General features: G+C 48.0%; 1 protein-coding gene across 1 annotated transcript in view; it reads right to left on the reverse strand.

Moving 5' to 3' along the window:
- Positions 1–17,906: 17,906 nt before the first annotated feature.
- The window catches only part of LOC147669022 (uncharacterized), an 80,600-nt gene continuing 74,552 nt past the window's right edge, over positions 17,907–23,954 (reverse strand). Inside the window, exon 3 of the mRNA XM_086948276.1 lies at positions 17,907–19,921. Within this exon, the coding sequence (XP_086804402.1) occupies positions 19,242–19,921 (680 nt within the window). The 3' untranslated portion in view covers positions 17,907–19,241. The remainder of the gene's footprint in view (positions 19,922–23,954) is intronic.

Consider the following 23,954-nt stretch of genomic DNA (forward strand, 5'->3'; position numbering starts at 1 on the left):
AGCTGCATGACAAAAAAGGCCTGGCTTGTATGGGACACAAGGGGTGAACAAGTTGTCAGGTACTACACTATGGAAGACATATAAACAATATGAAAGCTTGGCAGTAATGCTCATGAAAACGGTGTAAATGTACGCTGAACTCACTCCCAAGGTATCTGAGGGGATATTAACCTCAAAAGATTATATCAATTATATCTTCTACCAACCCAAGGATCACATAATACACATTGGGTTGCACACTCCCAAAGGTGGAAGCACTAACAGTGTTTGTGGAGAATGGGTCACTCACACTGTCCCCAAACATCCATAACCAAGAAACACCAGCTCTCCGTGCATGAAGCATTTCAAGGCGTCCTGTGGCACCGTGATCTCCTGGGAAACTGAGGTGAAAAGCAGATACAGCCTGGGAGCCATGTTTGGAGCAAAGATGGGCACGGATTACTGTGATGATAACAGTGCAATAGTGGTAAAAGTGAAGACCAAACGGATATCAGATACCGTAGTATCAGCTCCCCGTGTCAAAAACAGATAAAAGTTAATGAACTCTCACCCTAGATGTATTTCAAAATATTGCTAATAATACTCCGCCGTATCTCAACCTCAGCATTTGTTATTGCAGACAGAAGTGGACGACGGAAGCCTGCTTTTAATTTGCATTTATTCAAACAAGCTTTGCTGCAGCCAAAAAGTTGTCAATCTAAATTGGCGTTTTTGTAATTACTTGTTGCATTGTTTGCTGTTGGATGGAACTGCATCTTTTGAAACAATTGTTATTTCTGCTTTACCGAAAAGGAAAGAAATTCAAGTTACAGCTTTAACTTCTGCGCTGTGCACATTGAATGTGATACATCTGTGCTACTCACGGCATTCGGCAGTAATGTTTTACGCACAGAATGCACCAGAAATGCTATTACAAATGCCTGCTTTGCTTGGGTGACAATAGGTAAAATACAGTTGAAGTCATCGGGTAGCAGATACAATTCTGCAAGAAGGGCACAGAGGATATTTATTCTTCTAATTTGATAATCGGATGTCCGAGTGCTAATACATGCTATTTAGACCTGTCAAGTGTACCGTACCACCTTCAGCATGTCCTCGCTGTGCACTTTTTAGGTTATGGCTTTTGCTAGCGAAGGGAGACAAGACAAACCATGGGCGCGCACAGGCAGGCGATGTGCACGCGCATGGTGTCTCCTCTCTGCAAGCAGATAAGAAAAGTGTTCATGAAGCAGACGAGCTGATGCGCACAGGCATTCCAAGGGTGCCTGTTCCGAGCACTTTCCTTTTCTCTTATTTGATGGGCCATTACTCATGTCTTCTGTTTCCTGCTCTAGTCGCTACTCTACCCCCCACCCCACTCTCTCTGCAGTTCCTCCCCTCGAGTGCTGTGTGGGGCGCAACAGCGACAGCTTGTTTAAGCAAAGTAGTAGAAGGCTGTTTTTAAACATTGAAAAGTGCACACCAGACTTAAGCATTACAGAAAAACTCCAATGTCGACTATTAATGGACAGACAACTCCACCCGCACGAATGCATAGTTTCTTGGTAAAAATCACATGGATAATCAGTGGGAACAGCCTGCAACATAGGGTCTTTTAAAAGTCATGCCCATTTTAATTTAACATGGTCATGAAATCGGGAGCTGTGGCAATTCTTGTTTTTCTCTGTCATGCCTCCTTCATTCTCAACCCCATGCCTCACAGACACTGTTTGTGCTGCAGTGCTTGGAAGCAGCTTCTCAGCACCGAGCACTATACAAAATACAAATACATCATTTGATGGAATGGAATCTTAATATCAAAACAAAATTCGGCACATGTGGATGCATAAGAAAGCAGAAGACCAAAGTGACACCTTTCTCATGAGCGGTAAACACATATAACCTACACTAGTGGGGGGCGTGGCTAGCCGAGCAGCGAGATGGCCGCTCTCTGAGTGAGCTCCGCCGGCTACACTAATTAATCCTCCACTTATCCTGCTCCTGGTGCCTGCGGACCCCCGTTCTTCCCGGGTTCCGCTCAGAAAACCCAGGTGATCCTAGAGCCTGAGTTTGGGGCGCGAAGGCAGCGTCCCTTGGGAGCGGCGGCGGCCTGAATATTTGCCGACCTGCGCGCCCGCTCTGCCCCTCGCCGGAAGTGCCTCTCACTGGGCGTCGCGAGGCACTGTGGGCTGCGGCTGTGGAGGCCTCTGTTGATCTGGCGGACTTTGCGGAGGGACGCCGCCTGCCGGGGAGCTGCCGCATGTGACATACCGGTGAGTCCCGGTTACAGCCGAAGAGCGATTGGGCTGGTGAGAGGCTGTGTGACACTTGGGGAGACCGGCACAGCTTAGCAGATTGCGACACCAGCCGGGGCGCCGCGAGGAGATCAGACGCCCGCCAACACTGACTGCATTGCTGCGGGGGCCGGAGAAGGTGTGCAGTGAAGCTGCGGCGAGGCGGGGGCGGCTTGGAAATCCACCCGCTTCGCCACCACGCCTGGATCTACTGTCTGCTACTCACTGTGTAGAGCGGACCACCGCTCATACAATTGTGCACCTTGCTGCTCCGGTCCCCGGGGTCTCCGGTACTACGGACCTCCCGCCTGTCACGCGGGCTCGCCATTGAGATACGGGCGCCCGCCATTTTGAGCCCTGACGAGGTCCGCTCTGTGCGCTGCGGCTCAGGGGAGCCACTGGGCACCTACGCATATTCTACACACGACTGGACTGGGGCACCGTCGACTCATAGCCACGCCTGGCACGCCCTGGCACCACTCGGACAATTGCACGGGGGCTGAGCACTTGCTGAAAGAGGCGCTAGATAGGCGCTGCTCCTTGGCGCAATCCGCGGAATCCATCCGACTGCAGAGATGGGGAAGAACGAAGCCAAGCAGTCTAAGATCAGCTTTGACAACAGGAGACTCCCTAAAAACCCGGCGACGGAGTCGGAGAGTGGTGCATCGTCGTCGCAAGGTGCACCTCGTGACATAGACTTTGGGGCCCTAATTATGGAGGTGAGGACCAGCTTAAAGAGCATTGACGCTAAGCTTGATAACATGGCCACACAACTCGAATCCGTGAAAACTAAGGTGGACGCCCACGAGACGAGACTGGATTGCCTTGAAAATAGACAAACTGAATGCTGCAAATTCCAGCAGCAGGCCAAGCAACATATCACGTCGCTGGAGCGGGAAATCGACAATCTACGCGCCAAGTCGGACGATTTGGAAGCACGTTCCAGAAGGTCCAACATCCGCATTACAGGCATTCCGGAGACTACAAACATAGGCAAGATGGAATCGTATGTATCGGACCTCCTACATGAACTGTTCGACCCAGATCTGTCCCCGGTTTTCACGGTGGAAAGAGCGCACAGGTCCCTTGGGAAAAAACCTCCGCCAGGCGCCCCTCCGCGCCCCATCCTGGCTAAACTGCTCAACTACCAAGATAGAGACGTCATCCTGCGGTTGGCGAGAGAGAAGGGTAAGATCACACATCAAGGTAATAACATCTCCTTCTACCCGGACTTCACCCCACTAGTGCAAGCAGCCCGTAAGGAATTCCTGCCGGCAAAGAGAGTTTTGCTGCAAGCTGGTGTGCCATACTCTCTCCTTTACCCGGCAAAACTGAAGATTCAACACGACAACACCTCACACTTCTTCACTGACGCCAAATCTGCACTCAAGTTCGCTAAACACATCTGTGCTGGAGCCAGAAGAAAATCGCCACGACTGGAGGAAGCTTCAGACCACCTCAGTGACAATGACTGAGGAGACTACGGCTTTCACTCTGCACGGCTGCACATTTGCCTCTTCGACTAACAGTTGGGAGCCCGAGTCAGCCTTGGACACAGGTCTGTTACTTCCGAACTGAATCACTGGGGGTAAGTCACTGAAGCGCTCTCGAGCGCCAGACTGTAGCTGCTGCCTCCGCGCTTTCTTTAAGACTTTGGTTAATTACGGACTTTGTGGACCCCGGGATGGGGGCACTGTTAGAGCCCAGGAACTTTAAAGTTTGACTGTAGCCACCCCGCATATACGGGGGTGTTTGCTGGGCACACCACGCCTCATGGGGTGCCTCCCTTTGTTGTTGATGTTGGGGTTTTTCCACGCTATGCGTGCCTGCTTCTGGGGTATGTCACGACCTGATTGGGGGGTTACTGAGGGAGGGGGGTGGGGGGGGGGGGGGAGGGGGTTCATAAGTTGCGAGTTTTAGTTTTGAACTGGTGCAATGTACTGCTACAAATGCCTATCTGTTTGCGCACTGTGCTGGTAGTCATGTTATCTAGGCGGCCTTCTGGCTTTTGGGGATGGGGGTACAGGGGAGGGTTTCGACACTATCAAACATTCTAGATGGGGGTATTAAGCTCTGGACTTGGAACATTAGAGGCCTTGGGGACTTCAAGAAAGCCCGTTTGATGCATGGTATATTGTCTAGGCACAATGTAGACATTTGCTTCTTACAAGAAACTCATCTCCACGCGCCCCCCTCACCCCGTTTGAAAAATTCCCGATGGGCTCACGTATACTCTTCCATTTACTCCAACTATGCGAGAGGCGTAGCCATACTCATTCGCAGAGGGTTGGATTGGCGTGAGCACTCTCAAGTGTGTGATGCAGAAGGGAGGTATGTCTTGCTGCATGGTGCTTTGCAAGGGCGACCCGTTGTGCTGGCTGCAGTCTATGGCCCCAATGTAGACGATCCTGACTTTTTCAGAGGTGTTTGGGCGAAGATTGCGTTGCTGGACTGCCAGACGGTCGTGCTGGGGGGTGATTTCAACATTGTATTGAATGATGACATGGATCGAAGAGGTGTGAGCAGACCACAGCATGCTAAAGCGCGCCAAGCGATCTTGGATGTCATGAGTGAGGGTATGCTTTCTGATGTGTGGAGAGCCAGGAATCCAGGGGTCAAAGTGGGGACCTGCTACACTTGTCATAAAGCTGCCTGGTCCAGATTGGACTTCTGGTTGGTGTCTCCTGAAGTTGCGACCTGGGTGTCGAATGTTGATATCATGGCTAGATCATTGTCGGACCATGCTCCGTGTATGTTGGAGCTGCGCCCCCCCCCGACACTATAAACAGGGCGTTCCAGTGGCGCCTTCCCCCACACGCGCTCACAGACCCGGTGTTCGTAGAGGGGATTAGAGAAGACATCATTAAATATTTTACTGAAAATGCTGGGTCTGTCTCCTCTGAGGCCATTGTATGGGATGCCTTTAAAGCTGTGATCAGAGGCCAATATATAGCACGGAAAGCAGGGGTCCTACGCACCATCAGGGACACGTTAGCTAAACTGGAGGGGGAACTGAGAGACCTTGATATCGCTTTTAGCTCTGACCCGTCGTTAGAAATTGCTGGAAATCTGAAAACCAAGTTGCTGGCCTTTCATGAGGAAGCGGAGCGGGAGGTGCGATTCCTGGGGAAACAGGCTGAGGCGCGCAGATACGGGGAAGGGGACAGGCCGAGCAGGACCCTTGCTAGGTTGATAGCTCCTCGCACACAATCCAACTATATCCACACCATCTATGATAGAACCGGGAACCTAGCGGTGGGCCAGGAGGCTGTGTTAGGCGCGTTCGCGGATTTTTATGCAACCCTTTACACCTCCAATCAACCCACGACACCGACGTCACTGCGGGACTTTCTTGACTCAGTCGCCCTCATATGGTTTAACAACAACCACAGGCAATACATGGACCTCACTGTCACAATACAAGATATCGCTCAGGTGATTAAAAGCATGCCGGCCAACAAAGCCCCTGGCCCTGATGGCCTGACCACATCCTTCTATAAAACTTATGTCGATGAACTGGCGCCGAGACTACACTCCGTATTTGTCGAGGCTCTTGAATTAAATTCCCTACCGGACTCCATGCGTGAGGCCTTAATAATCACACTACTCAAGCCGGATAAAGATGAACAACAACTGGACTCCTACAGGCCCCTTTCTCTTATAAACGTAGATGCTAAAATTTACGCGAAGGTAATTGCAGATAGATTACAACCAATGTTGCCTATGATTGCGCTCCCAGATCAATCAGGATTCATCCCTGGCCGCGCTACATCACATAATCTCAGAACTATTTTCTCTGTCCTTCACTACATGCACCCATCAGTACAGGCGGCGGTGGTGTTCCTGGACGCCACCAAAGCCTTTGACTCCTTAGAGTGGCCTTACCTTTTTAGTGTTCTGAGGCGGATGGGCTTCAGTCAAAACTTCATGACCCTGATCAAGCTCCTATACACGGAACCTAGAGCCAGGGTGAGTGTAAACGGGCTCGTTTCCAAGCCATTTAGAATCTCAAGGGGGACCAGACAGGGATGTCCTCTGTCCCCGCACCTTTTTGCAATTGCGATGGAGCCGCTTGCGGCTCGAATAAGGCAACACCATACTGCCAGGGGCATTGGATTCAGCGCTAGGAGCTTGCTAATTTCGCTATACGCGGATGATGTCACCTTATACGTCATAAATCCCAAAGACAACAGGAATCAGCTACTCCGAGAATTTGTGAGGTTTGAAGGCCTAGCGGGGGTATCCATCAACTGGTCGAAGTCGGTCGCCTTCCCTCTGACGGAGGGCACTGATCGCCCTGCTCCGGACTACCCCCTACGGTGGGAGACGGAAGCGGTCAAGTATTTGGGGGTCTGGATCAGCAGGGATGTGCAAGAGTTGTGGTCGCTGAATTTCGGGAGGGCGGTGGACTGGCTGGAAGGGAAGATCGAGGTCTGGAACAAATTACCTCTATCCCTGGTTGCGAGGATTGCACTGGCGAAAATGGTGGTTCTCCCCAAATTCTTGTATTTGTTCGTGAACATAACGCTGCCAATGACAACACACTTTCACGCTCGGGTCCGCTCGCTGCTGCTGAAGTTGGTGTGGGCCGGTGGGCAGGCCAGAGTCTCCTGGGACCTGCTCACACTTCCGCTCCGACAAGGGGGCCTGGGGGCCCCTGACTTGAAGCTCTACTCCCTCTGTGCGCAAGCTCAGTTCCTGCATTTCTGGGCCTACACCACTCCCTACCAGCCGCATGCGGCGGTGGAACTAGCGGTGGTCGCCCCCTTGCCACTACGGGTGGCACTATACGGGAAAGTTACATGCCCGTCGCGAGAGGTGGACACAGTGGAAATGGTCCGCTGGGCCTGGCGCGAGCTTCAGAAAAGAGCCGGGCTCTCCTTACTTTATGCGCCGGCTATCCCCCTGAGGGGTAACCCGATGCTACCTTGTTTGACAGCCAGAGGATGTCCTCACGATCCGTGGAAAACGACTACTCACCTTTGCTGACCTATATCCTGACGGCACTTTTTTCGAGATGGACGCAAACGGGGACGTCCAGCCCGACTCTTTTGCAGACACGTTACTGTATCATTCCCTTAGGGAATCCTGCAAAAAGTTAGGTCCACGATTCCCGGAGGAGCCGTGCACACTGACCGCCCTCCAAAACTTGCTTTCACGACCTTCCCCCAAAAAGCTGGTATCTAGACTGTATAACTGCGTACAGGAACAGGCCCCGCTGACGGTGGCCACGGCCAGGCAAGCTTGGGCTGCGGACCTGGAAGACCCGTTGTCGGACGAAACATGGGAGTACTGCTGTAAGCAACTCACGGCCCTATCTCCGAACTATCGGCTGCGGCTCAACCACTTCAAATTCCTGCACCGATATTATCGCACGCCGGCACTATTACACCGTATGGGCATCCGTGCGGACACCTCTTGCTGGACATGTGGAGGGGAAGGTGCGTCCTTTATCTACGTGGCTTGGAGTTGCCCCAAGCTGGATGCATACTGGTCGGAGGTCTTCACAGCCATTAATCAAATCACACATAGAAATGATACGCCGACCCCACTACTGGGTCTGCTAGGATACGTTAAAGACACTGAACCCTGCGACAGGAAACTGCATGTACTACTCCTTTTATACGCCAAACGACAGATCGCACTGCATTGGGGCAGAATGGCTCTCCCCTCTTTCAAGGGTTGGATTAGGGATGTGACGTACGGCCATACTCAACTGACGCACTACTGGGAGACCATGCCCACCGCTTCCAGACCTACTGATATCTGGGACCAATGTTCCCTCTAATTTTTTTCCTCTGTGTGCGGCAGTGGAGGGTCTCTGTGCGCTGCAAACGTGGCTATGTGCGCCAGGAACCAGACGCGCACGTGCAGCGCCAAATGTCAGTCTAAACGTTTACTGAAAAAAGTGAAAAGGCCGATCTTAAGGCCGGTTAGCAAATTGGATAAACACGCCATGACATGAATTGATTACACAGGCAAGTACACTTCAGGTTTAGAAAAGCACAAGACTCCAACGGTGGTACCTTTTTAATTTTCCGAGTTTGAAGGAGTTTTTGGCCACTGGATCTTAGCTGCCGGACCGGGGTATACCATTCCAGTTTCTTTGTAAGGTATCTAGGTCCTAGTCCGAAATAGCACGACATATAAAGATGTGTTACTTTAACACACAGACAAGTTGCAGCTGCTATTTAAACAAGATGCAGTAGACTGTCTTAGACCAGGCAATACTCTCAGTGCAAATCATAGAACAGCACTGGGAAAGTCTCACAGCACCTCAGAACCAGATTTGGCAAAGAATATCACAGTGTGGGAAATAGTTCAAGAATACCTTAATGAGTAAAACAGTGCTGTAATAGTTGCAGTACTCACTTTTAAACGTACAGCATATATACTTTTTATGACGGCTCAATATACAGAGGTTCTCTGGTTTGCTGAGATACCTCCTCTCAACAAAAAAAAAAACGCTGCTGAGGGACTGTAACCAGCAAGTCTGTCAAAGTGCCACAATAGCTGTAGTGGCATAGATGTATTGGGCTCTACCTATGAGCTAGCTTTCCCACCTTGCCTTCCATAAATATGTTTCTACTTTCAGGGTAGGATCAGGGGCTGGCCGCGTAGGAAGGATGGTGGGGTAGGGTGGCGGGGGACTGTACAGATGACGATGGCATGGAAATAAATAATTAATTTTCCCTTGTCTTCTGCTAATTTACCCCGCCCCTCTCCCCACCCCCTCTACCTGCATGTCCTCTCCTGGGTAGGATATATTCCAATATGTAGCGTTTCCCCCTAAAAATTGGTAGCCTACAACTAGGGCTATGAGTGAACAGCTACATGTCTTTCATTAATGTAGTTAGCCTACCTTTGTGGGCTCTTCATAAATTATTTCAATAGTTTCAAAGACTTCGGTGGGTCCTTTACTGTGAAACGGGGAAACAAAAACAGGAAAAGAATTTAACACGTTAAATTGGGCAGAATAATCACAAAAATATATGATGTAAAGTCCAATTCAAGTCCACAAATTTGGTAATGAATATTTTAAAATATGGAGTAATTTTCTACAGCTGAGCCTAAAAAAACCAGAACTGAGTTCTAGGTAACATGCAGGGGAGTAAAAAAAAAGGGAGAAAAAATTCAGTATGAACACAAAAGAATTACATTGCGGCCATTACGTTGCAGTTAAGTTAAAACTATTACATCTCATCGCAAGGAACAAAAAAAGTGCATAGTGAAATAATTTAAATAGTCTTTGTAATTCAAATACCAAAAATGGTCTGGAACCAGTATTAATTTTCAAACAAACTTCTCTAACGTTCAAAACAGAAAAGTCGGTGCTCTAGGAGGTCCGATCACCCTTGATCTATTTAGGCTCTAACATAGCAGTAGTATTGATTATAAATAAATACAAGAATCGGCATCTTGATTTGGTGGAGTCAAGTCAGCATAAAGTGTGTCATGAAACATCAACTCAACCAAGTTTTAAAAAGAGCTTCCACGTGAAAGTAACCCAGTGACTTTCCTCAGAGCAACAGAGCTGAAGCAGACAGTCATCATATTCCTGAAAAGAGCGCGCAAATGTACTTACGAAACACGGATGCCTCCAAATGAAACTGTTTACGGCCACATAGCCCTCTGGAACCATCCAGTTCGCCCAATTATTAGTAAGTTAGCATGGGGAGCTGTATTTCTTTGCATAACGGTTGCCTGCCCTATATAGGTCCACATACGCTTACATGCCTCGGTTGGCAGCCTTACAAGACATCAACTAAGGTGGCTACTCAGACTCACTGGAAGCAAATGTAACGGACAACACTGTGTTTGAATAGCCTGCCACGGATCAATATCTTGCTGTTATTTATCGAGTACAAGTGACTTGAGCGCTTTCTGAAGATTCATTCGTGAACTCAGATCAGTTTAAATTCAAGCAGGGAGAACTCAGTCCTTCATTCTCCCATAGGTGAGAAACGGAGTACAATTTATTTGGGTAATAGTAGCAGCTGTTATTAACAGTAATTAGAAACGGATAAAAAAAAAGGATAAGGATATTAAAAAAAAGTAGTCAGCAACTCCCCATTTATGCTGAGTCTTAAGCCGGCCAAAGAGAGCACTGTTATATCGCTGTGGAACAAGTCTTCAACAACATTGAACATCTAAAGACATATGCTCCAAAATAGAATCCCTCAAAAGGGATTTCAAGACTTGCGTCTAGCACCTGCGCTATGATATCTCAGAAATTGGGGGGGGGGATGTGGACGATATAGAATGAACAGTGGACTCCGGTGCAGAAGACTAGGAGATGCTGTGGCGCAGAGAGGCACTGTTTGAGGAGCACAGATGGAATTACAAGCTAAGCACGAATACCTAGAAAATAGAAGTCACCGTCACAACATCCATATCTGGCAAGTCCAGGGGGTGCAAAGGGTGACAACATCATGGCCTTTACTATGTTGCTCTTACACTTGATCGCAGGTGACACGGAAGCTTCCTCGTCGGACGTGGATAGGGCCCACCAGGTATCGCAGGGTTCTCAGACTCCGCCCCAGACATCCTAAAAAGGGTTTACTACTTCATTGAAAAATAATTAATCCTACGAACCTCCAGGGGGAAAGCAAACCTAATCTTCTGTGGACATCTCATCCAACTCCGCCAAGACCCATCTCTGGTTATACTATACATGTGGCGAGAATACAAGCCAATCACAGATAAGCTAAGGGAATCAGAAATTCGCTACCAATGGGGTATTGTTCTGATAGTAACGCGAGGCTGCGGGGGAGATGGAGTGCTTTTATTTAAATATCCACGTTAATCGCCGCTCGTGAAGGGCAATTAACATGGATTCTTAAATAAAAGCACTCCATCTCCCCCGCAGCCTCTCGTTACTATCAAAACAATACAGGTGCTTCAGCAAAATACATAACAAAAGGGGCCACATGGAAACACTTAGCTCCGGCCCTTTTGCCGCCGTCTCCTACCTTCTGGAAATGCCCGCTTTTCGCGCCGCGCACCTTTTAAAAGCGGCGGCGGCGCGAATACTTTCACGGGATGTGCCCTCTGTGCGCGCTCCACACATGGGACTGCGCGCTTGGGGGTAGAGAAGTGCGCGCGCGGCCGCGCGGCTTCTTGGGAACAGTGTCTGGGACCCATTTATACAGTGGACTAGAGAACGTGCGAGTTCGGACACCTCGGGTAACTCACCTGCTACGAGTGTTTCAGATGATATGGGCTGAATGTGTACACTGCGTGGCTGAGTGATTGTCGTTCCATGGACCTGCGCAGGCGCGGACCGGCCCTGCTCTGACGCACGCTCTGAGCTTGCGGCCCCCACTGCCCCCGGGTATGACACTGGCCCCCCCCCTCCCACTGGCCCTCTTGCGGCCTCATTCCTGCCCCCCCCCCCCCACCCCCTGGCCTACACGTGCACAGAGTGGACGTCGCCACACACCCGCCCTAACAGTGGCTCGTCCTTCTGCGGGACGTTCCGGCGCGGGTCCATGAGACCTTATTGATGGCTGATGTGTTATATGGCTGTTTTCTCTTCGTACTTGCACCTACGATTGATGTTTTTGGTTTTTGTTTGTTGGTGGGACATGTTGGGAGAAAAACGGTGCTGTTAGACGCATCCTTTCCACATGCCGCTGCAGCTGGTTGTCGACCGCTGTTTGCCCAGGGGCGGCTTAATTGATTCCTGATGCCTTTAAATGTCAACAACACTGAGAGAAAAGTAAGACCGTTTACTCGCTGAAGTTGCACTGCGTATGTTTAAGATGTTATTGTATTAACTGTCTACCTAGAAGTGTTGAAACCGGCCGGATGACGGCCCCTATTCTGTTTTCCTGATCCTTGTGCATTCTATACCTGATAGCGGCCTGCCTCCGGGTTGTTGGCGTGACGCAGTGTGAATCTTCTATCTCATTTTTTCACAATAAATGTCTTACACCAAAAAAAAAAAAAAAAAAAAAAACCTACACTAGTGCCATGAAAAACACAGTATTCTGGGAAGCACTATAGAACACTCCCAGAAATGAAACTCTCTTTACAGCAGGAGTGTGCACGGAGGAGGGTACACCCAGGGGCAGAGAGCCTCAGACACAGCGTTTACGAGGCCTGGCAAAAAAAACAATTTGAAGTCATGTTTCACCAAATAAACTCACACCTTTTGCAGCACGGAGGAAGAGAGAGAGGCGCTCCCTGCATTCCTCCGCGGCGGCGGCACTAGGTGATATGTGTCAGCGGCCATCAGCGTCTTTGTTAGCTGCCATAGACCACCCATCTCACCACAGACCGACCGGGTCCCGCAGCCTCGCTCTCAGAGGCCCTTGACAGTTCTGGTGGTAAGAGTGAGGCCCCTCTTCTAATGCCCGTGTCACCAGGGCGAACCGGGAACAGACGGGCCCACGTGGAAGCATAAAAACATGCCTCACAAAAACCTAAACTCCAAAATAACGGCTGCCAAACTCTCGCCCTTGCATTAATAAAAAACATAAACGTCGACCGTTATCTAATTCCTAAATTCACATCACTACATTAGGAGAGGGTTAGTTTGTTCATCTGACACCACTGCTCACTGAGCCCTTCCAGACCGGCGGGAGGGGAGGCTCACCCGTGGGGAATTCGAGCAGCTTTTGGCAGCGCTAAAAACAACTATCAGAGATAGTACCATTTTACTCTCCACACTAAGTTTCTTTTTCATTTTTTTCTTCACTCCTTTTCATTTGTTCGTTCCTTCCATTTTATTGTACATTATTCCATTATCCCTCATTCCTTCGTCTTCCTTCCTTTCATGTCTTTTCTCCTCATTCCTTCCTCTCCTTACCTGTATTTCTTTTATCTTCTCTTCCTCCCTTTTTTACTTCCTTCGTATTTTAATTAACTTTTCCTCCTTTCTCCACCTTACTTTATACCTGCCCACTTTCTACCTTCCTTCTTATTTCTTTCCTTTCTTTCTCACTTTTGTCGTTCTTTACTCTTTTCATGTGTACGTTTATACCATTTTGCCATACTTTCAGCTCTTCCTCCTTCTTTCTGTCAGCATTTCATCATTCTCTTCCTACTTCCTCTCTTCCTTAGTTCTTCTTTTGCTTCGTTTCTATTTTCCTTAACCATTCCACCTCCATCTTTTGACTCCTTCAATCTGCTCCTATTCCTTTCAGCCATACTTCCTTCTTCCCCTTATTTTCTCTTTTATATATATCTTGTTCCTTCATTCACTTCCTTCGTTTCTACTGTCCTGTCTTCTAATTTGAGTTTTTTGCCCCATCGGCCATCGCCATTCCTCACACTTATTACATCTCCCCCCCTCTAGACCATCCTCGCTTTCATTCTTCCTGCTCCACTAACCTTCCTTTTGTTCCTTTTCTTATTCCTTTCTTCACTCCCCCTCCCTCCCTTGCTCATCTGCACTCCCCTTCCTATGCACTTTCCTTTCCTTCCTTTCATGGTTAGTGTTCTGCTTTTCTCCCTTCCCGCTCCCTTTCTTCCTTTTTTCCCATTCTTCCCTTTTTCCCTCCTTTCATTCTACACTCTTTCCTTTCTTCCCTTAGCGCACCTCCCTCACCTTTCTTCCCCTTTCCAACCTTTTTAACTCCTTTGCGGTTTGTTTGTCTTTCCTTCTTTCCTTTCTACCTCCGTCCCTCTTTCCATTCTTCACGCTTTCCTCCCGTCACTTAGCTCATGCCTGCCCCCACCTCTCCCTCCACGCAGTCCTTTACCTCTTCCCTTGAAAGCCAGGGAGGGTGGCAGCTGCCCTCTCATCGAACGTACCTTCTAATTTCGCACCCAATAGCACCTGCAGCGCTGCGAAGGCCCATTTTCCTGAGCAAAAAAATACATCATTGCCTCGAAAGCAGTGAAAAGAGGCAATCTGTTGGCGCTGCTGTTCAATTAATGATTGTGTTCCAGCCTGTGCCACGCGCCGGCCTGCCCTGCTTGTTAATGTAAGCTACCAGTGCATTTCATGCCGGAAATGCTGTTTATTTTGGGGCCTAGCCTTTTGCTCTTAATTCCGGCCCGGCCGGCCCCTCAGTGCTGTAATCAGGGATTGCATATTTTCATGCAAAGGACTGGACTCACCTGCGGGCGGCAGACAGGGGGTCTAGATGTAATAAATTACGGAGTGCATCTCCTCAGCGTCGACTCGTATGTCTGGCCTCTCAGATCATGAGATGCCTGCCTGCATCCTCCTAAGTCCCCTCTGCAAGTCACACGCACTTTTTGAAAAGATGATCATGCGCATTAGGGCTGCGCAAGCCCCAATGCGCATGATCATCATCACTAGACCCACCCCAGCTAAGGGTGAACTGTAAAACAGCGGCGCGCAGATTCGGCGGGGGCAGGAGACATCTGAGCTTTGCGAGCAGCATGTATAATGTACAGCTGCAGGCGGAGCAAAGAGAGACACGGCAGAGCATTAGTCTGACTGTATTTCAACACAGTCAGACTAGTACAGTCGGACGGACGGCCTGTCAGTCACTCTCAGGGTCCAAATCGGCCCCCAGCACAAAAACCGGCCCCCTGTCCCAAAACCGGCCCCCCCCCCCCTCCAGCCTACCGGGGGATTGCCCGATGCCGACATTATCAGTTCGGGCCTGGGGCTGCCCCCTGTCACTTACGTTATTTGCATTGGTGCTGGAGCCTTTAGTGTGCAAGCTGCGGCAGGTAGATGCCCAGGTGGCACTGAGATTCCGACAGAGACCTTTGGTGGTGGTGTTGTATGCCGACGACATGCTGCTCTATGTCTGTGAACCTCCCACCCACTTGCCTGCGCTTCTAAGTGAATATGTCAAATTTGAGAGGTACTCGGGATTGGGCATCAATTGGACTAAGTCCACTGTATTTCGGTTAATGGCACGCACTGCAGAATTTGACATGGACTATCCCTTGAAATAGTCTGTAGACCCAGTGAAATACTTGGGCATTTGGTTGCATAGGGACCCCGAAGTGGTGATAACAGCTAATTTTGGCCCGGTAGTTGATAAGATTACAGATCAAGCTACGTGCTGGGCCAAACTCCCGCTCTCACTTTCGGATCGCATGGCGGTCATTAAAATGTCCTTCCTGCCCAAACTGCTTTATTTATTTGTGAACATCCCTATTCTTTTGAACAAAGCATTGCTCACTACACTGCAGTCAGCCCTTCTAATGTTCGTTTTGGGGGGTGAGAAACCCCGCTGCAGTTGGAATGTACTGCCTCAGCCCTTTGACCGTGGCGGTTTTGAGGGTCCAGACTTGCGATTATATTCTCTCTGCGCCCAGGCGCAGTTCGCACACTTCTGGTATTTCCCACAGAAGTTCCCCCCGCACAATGCGATCAAGGCTGATTCTATGCTGCCGATGCCTCTGAAAGCGGCGGCTCTGATGGGGGAGGAGGAGGCCCGCGCTCTTAAATTAACCCGGTCCACTGTACTGCCTGGGCGTGGAAGGTCCTAGCTGGTTGAGCACAGTCAGAATATTTGTACGCACCCAATCTACCGCTTGCAGCACAGCCTGGTATATCAGCCGCTGGGGAGCCAGCAGCTTTGAAGACATTGAGTAAGGTGGGGATTGTTAATATTGGTGACTTATATAAACAGGGTTGATTCCGAACCCTGGCTGACCTGCAGACGGGTCAGGACACTGGAATGATGTTGGGATTTACCTATTTGAGGGTGCGACACGCAATTCGGGACATCTATCCGGAGTTCTCTAATGAACCGCGAACACTGTTAGCCTTGCGGGTGGTTTTAGGAGAGGAAAACCGAAACGGCCTAATCACCAAAGTGTACAATGCTTCTATCCGGGTACAAGAGATTAATGAATCCCGCCTCTTATACGAGGTGGAATAATCTCCTGTCCTCTCCACTAATAATGGAGGCTTGGAAGTCTTGCTGTGCTTCAACGGGGTGCCTGACAGCGAATTGCAATCTCTGCATTATTCATTTTAAATATTTACACCAACTTTACCCCACACACCGACTCAATTATGTTGATTTGGTTAGCATGGAAGTGCGTGCTGTATAAGCTGTGGGTTTTATGCACTTAGCATGGTTTTGTGCTGGCATCACAAAATTTTGGATATGTGTCACGCAGGTGTTAACTTAGATCACTACGGAACCTGTTGGGTGCGTGCCTGAGGTGTGTCTGCTGCGATGGGTGCAGAAACTAAAGCCCTGCAATAGGAGACTAGTAGCCATAGCAACGATATTCGCAAAGAGAGCCGTGGCGAAGTGCTGGGGAGCTCGTGCTGTGCCAACGGTCAAGAAGTGGATCAAGGACTTAATATATTGTACGGACCAATTGAAAATATACGCGGAAGAGGTGCCCGAAGCATCTCGTCCAAAGGATTTCTGGGCTCCTCTCACTGGATATCTCCTTACCAATCCAGATCTATCATAAGTAACTGCATAGGTGAATGCTGCATGCCAGCCTGGAGGTATAGGGCTGCACTATGGGGTTATGCGTACCACAATGTATCACTACCAGATGCCAGGAATGTATATACTAGTGCAGGGGATAGGGGTGCTTTGGGGGGGTGAGGGTTTGTTTGCAATGTGAAGTTATTTCCTAAATGTAAAACAGCTTGTGCAAGATGTGCTGACACTGTCGGAATTGCTACCCCCCCTTGTTGGGAGCTTGGATTGTTATATTCAACAAAATGTTAATAAAAAAACAAAAAACAACAACAGTAAGGGAGTTGGGCAATGAAAGAAAGGAATCTCCTGAGAGTGCAAAAGATTTTTCTGAACTGTACAGCCATTTCTGATATTTCAGGAATTGCCTTAAATAAATGGAAGCTCCAAACTGCCTGCTTGTGGAACGGTGGAGGATGAGTGGAGTCTGCAACCTGCTGTGATACATTGAATATTCTTCTAACAACGGAACAAGCTATTAACAATGTTCTCTCCAATTTGTTTCCTCTGTGTGCGGCAGTGCAAGATCTTTGTGCACAGCAGTCAAGGCTATGTGTGCCAAGGAACTGCCCACGCATGCGAGTGCAGCTACAAAAACCTGTGGCAAACACCATTCTAGGGTATATACGGGGGGGGGGTTTACCCAAACATAGTCACTGGGACCTGGGTGCAACAAGTACTGAGAGGAAGGGGTCCCAGTGTGTGTGTGAATTAATTTAGTACACTCATACCAAATGAAAAACAAATTAATTAGGTCCACATTGTTTTAATCACAACGAGACTCAGTATAACAAATATACACAAGAATAAATCAATGGGTACAATTGGTTGTACAGTGCCCCAGGGGGGGGGCGGGGGGAGGAAGGGGGGTGGTGAGTGATCAAGTGAGGATCAGGTGGTGAAATAACGTGAGTGACAGTAGAATCAATGAATCGAGACAAAACTGTATTCGTGGATCAACTACAGTAAGGAAGACAAAGTTCATAACAATGGTTCGGGAAATCATACTTCACATTTAACAATCAATGAAATTAGTAGTGGCGTGAAGTTGATGGATCAATGGGCAGTTGTCGACGTTTCGACCCTCTAAATGCAGGGTTGATTGTGCCCTTGCTGGGGGGTCTTCATCAGGACTGGACAGGGGGGGCAAGCAACCTATTTAAGTATAATACAGAAATAGAGTTTGTAAGGCAGTGGGAGATTACTAAAATGATCATTAGTTGGCGCATACTTGGGGAAGCCAGACAGAGAGGAGAAACTGCTAGCGCAAGAAAGTAAAATGCTATAAAACACAAAATAAATGTTACTTTAGAATGTTACTGTGTTGTCTCTGAGCCCGCAAGTGCCAGTCCCTCAATGCTAATTAATGACTGCTACTTACACGATCCAACAGTGGCCGCATTTCACTGCCAACCAATACGCTGTCCCCCAGTCCCAGCTATTCACACTCCCCACCAATTCTAGCACTTGACACTGCTCATTGGTGACCGCGACGTCTGTGGCCAACCAGTGCCCGCTTCTTACACTTCTCAGTAGTGCCTATCCCCACACTGCCTGTTAGTGCCATCGATGTACACTTCCAGCCGGGGGGGCCGGGCCTGGATTCTTTCCACCACCACCTATCACTATTCACTGCTACAGTGATTGTCAGGGCCTCCTTACACTGGGAAGTAATGCCAACTCTTCACACTGCTCGTTTTGCCTTCCTTTGCATGTTTGACTCCTGCCTAGGGATTAACGTGATAAACAATAAGGATAAACAATGAAATAACAAATACGCCTTTGGCAGTTCAGCCTGAAAGCTAATGCAATCAACCCCAGCTCCGATTGGAGCAGCTCAACTGCTGTGGTACTGGCTAAAAAGATAATGGCGCCTTGCAGCTGCAAGCGTCACTTTTCACCAGCAGCTTTTTATACATTCCTCCCCACCCCGACTAGTAGTGTGAAGAAGAAAGATGCTGCACAACTTGTGACCCATGGCAACCCGATACCCTCCGTTTAAGAGGCACGCTGCAACGTTCTCCCCCTTCCACTGTGGTATGTTGCTAGGCCCAAGATCTGCTCTCTGTGCTCCTTCACGCAAGAGATCTTTTTTTCCACGCTGCTCGCTTTTAAAAGCAAGAGCTGCAAATGGTGCCTTAGTGATGTGTGAAGTGTAGGCGCTTCGCAACGGAGTTTGCGCACTCGTGGTTATTACACTATATGCACGTACCCTACAGGGAACACTGGCCATTAGGCATTTTTTACTATAAGCCCTCGCTAAGTTACAACATTACAGTAAAACCTACTTTGGGGTAAGCAGGACAAAAGATTGTAACTGTGAAAATGGATCTATCGTGTTTGTATTAATTGGTGTTGTAGAAAAGTTTGTTTTGAGTGAAGTTCCTGGCATAAACTGTGCAGTGATAGGGTTCAGTTTAGTGTGTATTATTTGGTTCCGTTGCATATGTGCCTTTTGAGTAAAGCTCTTCTCACACCCAGTGCAGCGATAAGGCCTCTCACTGGAGTGTAAACTTCGGAGCCGAAGAAGATGTGCCTTACCAGTAAAGCTCTTCTCACACACAGTGCAGTGATACGGCCTCTCTCATGTGTGTACGCTTTGATGTCGTACAAGGCCTTCCTTCTGAGCAAAGCGCTTTGAACACTCAGTGCAGTGATAAGGCTTCTCTCCTGTGTGTACACTTTGATGCCGTACAAGGGTCCCCTTACGAGAAAAGCGCTTTGAACACACAGTGCATTGATAAGGTTTCTCCCCTGTGTGTTTTCTTTGGTGCTGAAGTAGATGTGCCTTTTGACTGAAGCTCTTCTCACACATGGTGCAGTGATAAGGTCTCTCTCCGGTGTGTATTAGTTGGTGCATTCGTAGAGTTGTCTTTTGATTGAAGCTCTTCTCACACATGGTGCAGCGAAAAGGCTTTTCTCCTGTATGTACGCTTTGATGCCGTACAAGGCATTTCTTAAGAGCAAAGCGCTTGGAACACTCTGTGCAGTGATAAGGCCGCTCTCCAGTGTGTGTTCTTTGATGCTGTAAAAAAGTTGCCTTTTGAGTGAAACACTTTTTACACGTTTCGCAGGGATATGGCCTGAGGCTGGTATGTCTTTTTTTGTGCCTCACAAGAAGTGTCTTATTGATAAATCCTTTGTCACACACATTACAAGCAAAGCGTCTCTCCTTCATGTGCATTCTGTGCTGTTTTCTTAAGTAGATATTTTGTGTAAAATTCATCTCTTTTCCATTCATATTTTCTAGATGTGATTGTTGTTCTACAAAATAGAAAAAACATTGAAAATTACATGAAGAAAATATTTGTTGAAAAAGCTGCATTGACATAATATGGAGAGGTGAACAGTTACAATTCAGGGAAAACATGTATGTTCTAAGAAGAAGATTCACAATTCAATGGGAGACACAAATGGAGGCTAGTCCTCCATCACAAAGTGCGGTGACCTAGTCCTGCAGCAGGAGCATGCTGGGAAATCAAGTGATTCACAAGAACCACTGTTGGGAATGGGATTTCTGGTTGGCTAAGGTAGGCACCTAAGCCGGGCAGAATCCACCACTCTAGTCAGAGTAAGTCAGATACACGCCTGAGATAACCTGCGCTCACCATCTGGTAGCTTGGCACAGAGCAGTCAGGCTACTTTAAAGAGGCAACGTTGTCGTAAATAATTAATTTACCGGTGCTTAATTTCTATAATCAATAAGAATAACTCATAATAAAATAAGAGGCAAAATCCGTGATATTTGAGGTTTCTCAAAAGGGTTTTATTCCTATAAAAGGAATTGGGTGATTAGCATATTGGCTCGAGCCAAGGTGGCATACCATTCCGTCACCACGTAGGTTTGGGAAGGGACAGACTGACAGAGTCAATGGTAATATGCGAATATGCAAGTATGCGACAATACATAATTGACAGACATTCATATATATAGTCAATGCATTACAGTAAAGGCATATGCAGGAGGCGTAACAGCTGAGAAGAGAGATAAGAATACATGTACGTAATACAAAAAGGCGTTACAATAGGCGTGCATGAAGGCGTGGACAAGAACGTCATTGAACACGATGTCACAAATGGGTGGATCCATGAATGAATCCAGCAGTGTCAGCAAAATTACATGGCAGAGATGCGCGCGCAGCGGGATGACGTGTAATGTTCGTGTAACTTGAGGGGTGAAGGGGGACTTGACATTTAGCCCTACAAGTGTAGACGGATGTCTGGATGTCAGATCAACCTAATCCCAAATAGCATCTAATATCTCATGTTTAAGGAACTGCATTATCTGAAGGGAAAAGGTCTCTCGGACAAGTGGTTATTTCTATACTGGTTATGAGTGCGTGTATGAGCGTCTGCGTGTCTACATGAGACGCGAGGGGTGCGAGGGAGGGCATGGGCCTACCATGGAAACAGGGCCATGAATTACTTGCATAGAGACAGTGAGGCCTAACCCTCTGCCCTGCAGCTGGAAGGATGTTGACGTGAATCTACCAGACAGGAATGTATTTTCGAGGAGTGGAGCAGATAATTCGAAGGTTGAAGGCAGTCTTGGCAGGCAACGGGTTGAGCCGAGCACCGTTAGCCGCGCCAGAAGTAAGGCAAGGGTCACTGGCACAGAGGCAGCCTGGGCTGAGGGTATCGGAATCAGAAGGCAGAAAAAGGCTCGATGGCAGAATTCAGGCCTACCTCGCCAGAGCTGAAAAACATGTAAGGTATACCACAAAAAGACGTTGGCATAGCATATTTAGGAACTGAATATCCAATCCGTTCATGGCGGATCGAAAAGAGAACATGTTAACGTTGGACGCAAATGTATTTGCGTCATCATAGCTAGCACAGGAGGGAAGTTACATGCACCTTAAGCTCGTACATGGAGTCGATGGGGTCTAAGATAGGGGACACAATCGATCATAAAATTTATATTACCTCATTCCCTCCTTGTCCCCTACGGACCCTTCATGATATATCGATCTGCATGAATCGATCAATCTGTTCATGTAACATCATTTGCTCTTCTTTCTTCTTTTGACGTTTTGAACGGGAATTTGAATGCGGAATACATGATGTGGCGCACAAGCCGCAAATCGCCGGCCCACATTGTAAACACAGGCAGCAACTGAATACTATGAGAAGGCCAATACCTAGGAAGGATAGGATCTTCCATCCCCAAGCGGTTAACGTTGTCCAGAACCAACCGGACCAAGTCCAGGTGCCTGGATTCTGATGTATCAGACTTGCAATTTTATGGAGACGTGTTATAGCTTTATATACCGTTGGCGCGTTTTCTGGAATGAAAACACAGCAACTTGACCCGATGACCTTACAAGCTCCACCCCTATCGGCTAGGATGACGTCAATAACGAGACGATTTTGAAGAACGACAACCCGCATAGCGGACTGTTCCTCTGTTAAGTTACCTAAAGCTGAGGTAGTTTCGTTCACTACTGCTTCAAGGGTTCTAGTTAATTTGCGTATCAATTTACTGTTAAAAACAGCACCTAAGTAGGGGAAGAAACCTTTATTGAAGTCGGTGTATTGCTCCCATGCCGTTTCAGTGTAGTCGACAATCGGGAGGTCTCTTCGGAGTCTATTGTTTACTAGATTGGTGTTTCTGTGATAGTCAGGAGGGGCTAGGAAAACAGGTGGCAGAAGGAATGCAATGTAACAGGTACCATCCCAATCTGGAGGCAGACGTATGTATGCAATATGACCACAAACGAAGTAGGAATGACGTGTAGCTCTAAACGCGGACTTTCCTTGATCACTGAATTCGATTACAGTAGTACATTTACTATGACCTAAATGTATGGAACCATTTTTCCTGATACATAATTCACCTTTGACTGGTAACACTGACATGGCAGGCAATACTGGTGCAGTTTCGGATTCAACAGTAAGAATCATGAGGTTGATTGTGTAATTTCCTAATCCATATACTTCATTTTCTAGATCAGTTCCTGTTCTAGTGGGAAGTCCTTTCTTGTCAGGGTAACAGACTTTAAGTAGAACTGAGTTCAGGTTTCCCCAAACCCAATTCCCATCATAGACAGCAATGTCAGAATCTAAGGAATTAATCAATCTAAACCATGCCCCACAGGAGCCATTGTGAGTGAATGGGTACGGAAAAAGAGGCAGAACTCCCTTGTATTTCTGGTAGGGAGGGAGGCGGCCACATATCCAACAGTTTGTAGCATTGTTAGTCTGATGAGAGTGATGTAACATACTAATGAATGTGTTGTTGCGCAGCGCAAGTCTGTAGGAAAGCTCATGTGGAGGTAATTCGCTAAAAGAATGTTCGGCAGTGACGTTATAAGCAGATTGTACATGCTTGAAAATAGGGTAGTAAATGTGCAGCAAGATACTTGCAGCAATAATCAGAAGACTTAGAAAAAACATGATTAACAATGTCACTATACAGTGACTACGAAGTGATTTACAATATGCACGTTTCTTCAGTATTCTCTGCCTATCTCTCTCTCTGTCTCGATCTAGGGGATACATGTCAGAAACTAATTTAACCGATTCACCTAGGGGAGGACTTAAACAATTAAACTGTCTGACTTGCTAGATCGTAATTTAAGTCTATATTTTTCAGAGTCTGTTTTCTCAACCAAAGGGAGCTTTGAGTCAGTTTGTGTAGGAGGGCAGGGCTTAGAGTCCAAGTCCGAAGGGAGTCCGTGGAACTTCTTCACGTGGCTGGAATGTAGCCACCCCTTCCTGCCCTCTACTTTGACGGCTGTCCTCGTTGTTAGAAGAACCAATTTCGGGGTTTGCCAGCGGGGCTCCAACGGACTTCTCCGATCAAAGTTGCGGACGAAGACGTAATCCCCCGGAACCACCTCGTGGGGCTTCACATCGGCATTGTCGGGAAAGGCTGCAGCTACCTGTGAACGACAAGATTGTAGTGCAGACATCAAGGAAGCAAGGTAATCTGTCAGCATAACACAGTCAACATCTGTAATTTTTCGCGGAATAGGCGTCCCCCACATATTCGGAGGCCTACCAAAGACCACCTCATACGGGGATAGCCCAGTTCGAGAATGGGCAACCATCCTCATGTAGAAGAGGGCTACCGGCAAAGCAACTATCCAGTCAATGCCCTTCTCTCTACAGATTTTGGAAAGTCGGATTTTTAGGGTCTGATTATGACGCTCCACGAGACCTGCTGCCTCGGGATGCCGGACACAGTGGAACTTCCACTGATAGCCTAACAAGAGTGTAATGTGTTTCACAAGCTCGGATGAGAATGGCTGACCGTTATCTGAGTACACGATACGGGGCAAACCGTACCGCGGGA

Source organism: Lissotriton vulgaris, unplaced genomic scaffold (assembly GCF_964263255.1).
Source record: "Lissotriton vulgaris unplaced genomic scaffold, aLisVul1.2 SCAFFOLD_2865, whole genome shotgun sequence".
Classification (NCBI taxonomy): domain Eukaryota; kingdom Metazoa; phylum Chordata; class Amphibia; order Caudata; family Salamandridae; genus Lissotriton; species Lissotriton vulgaris.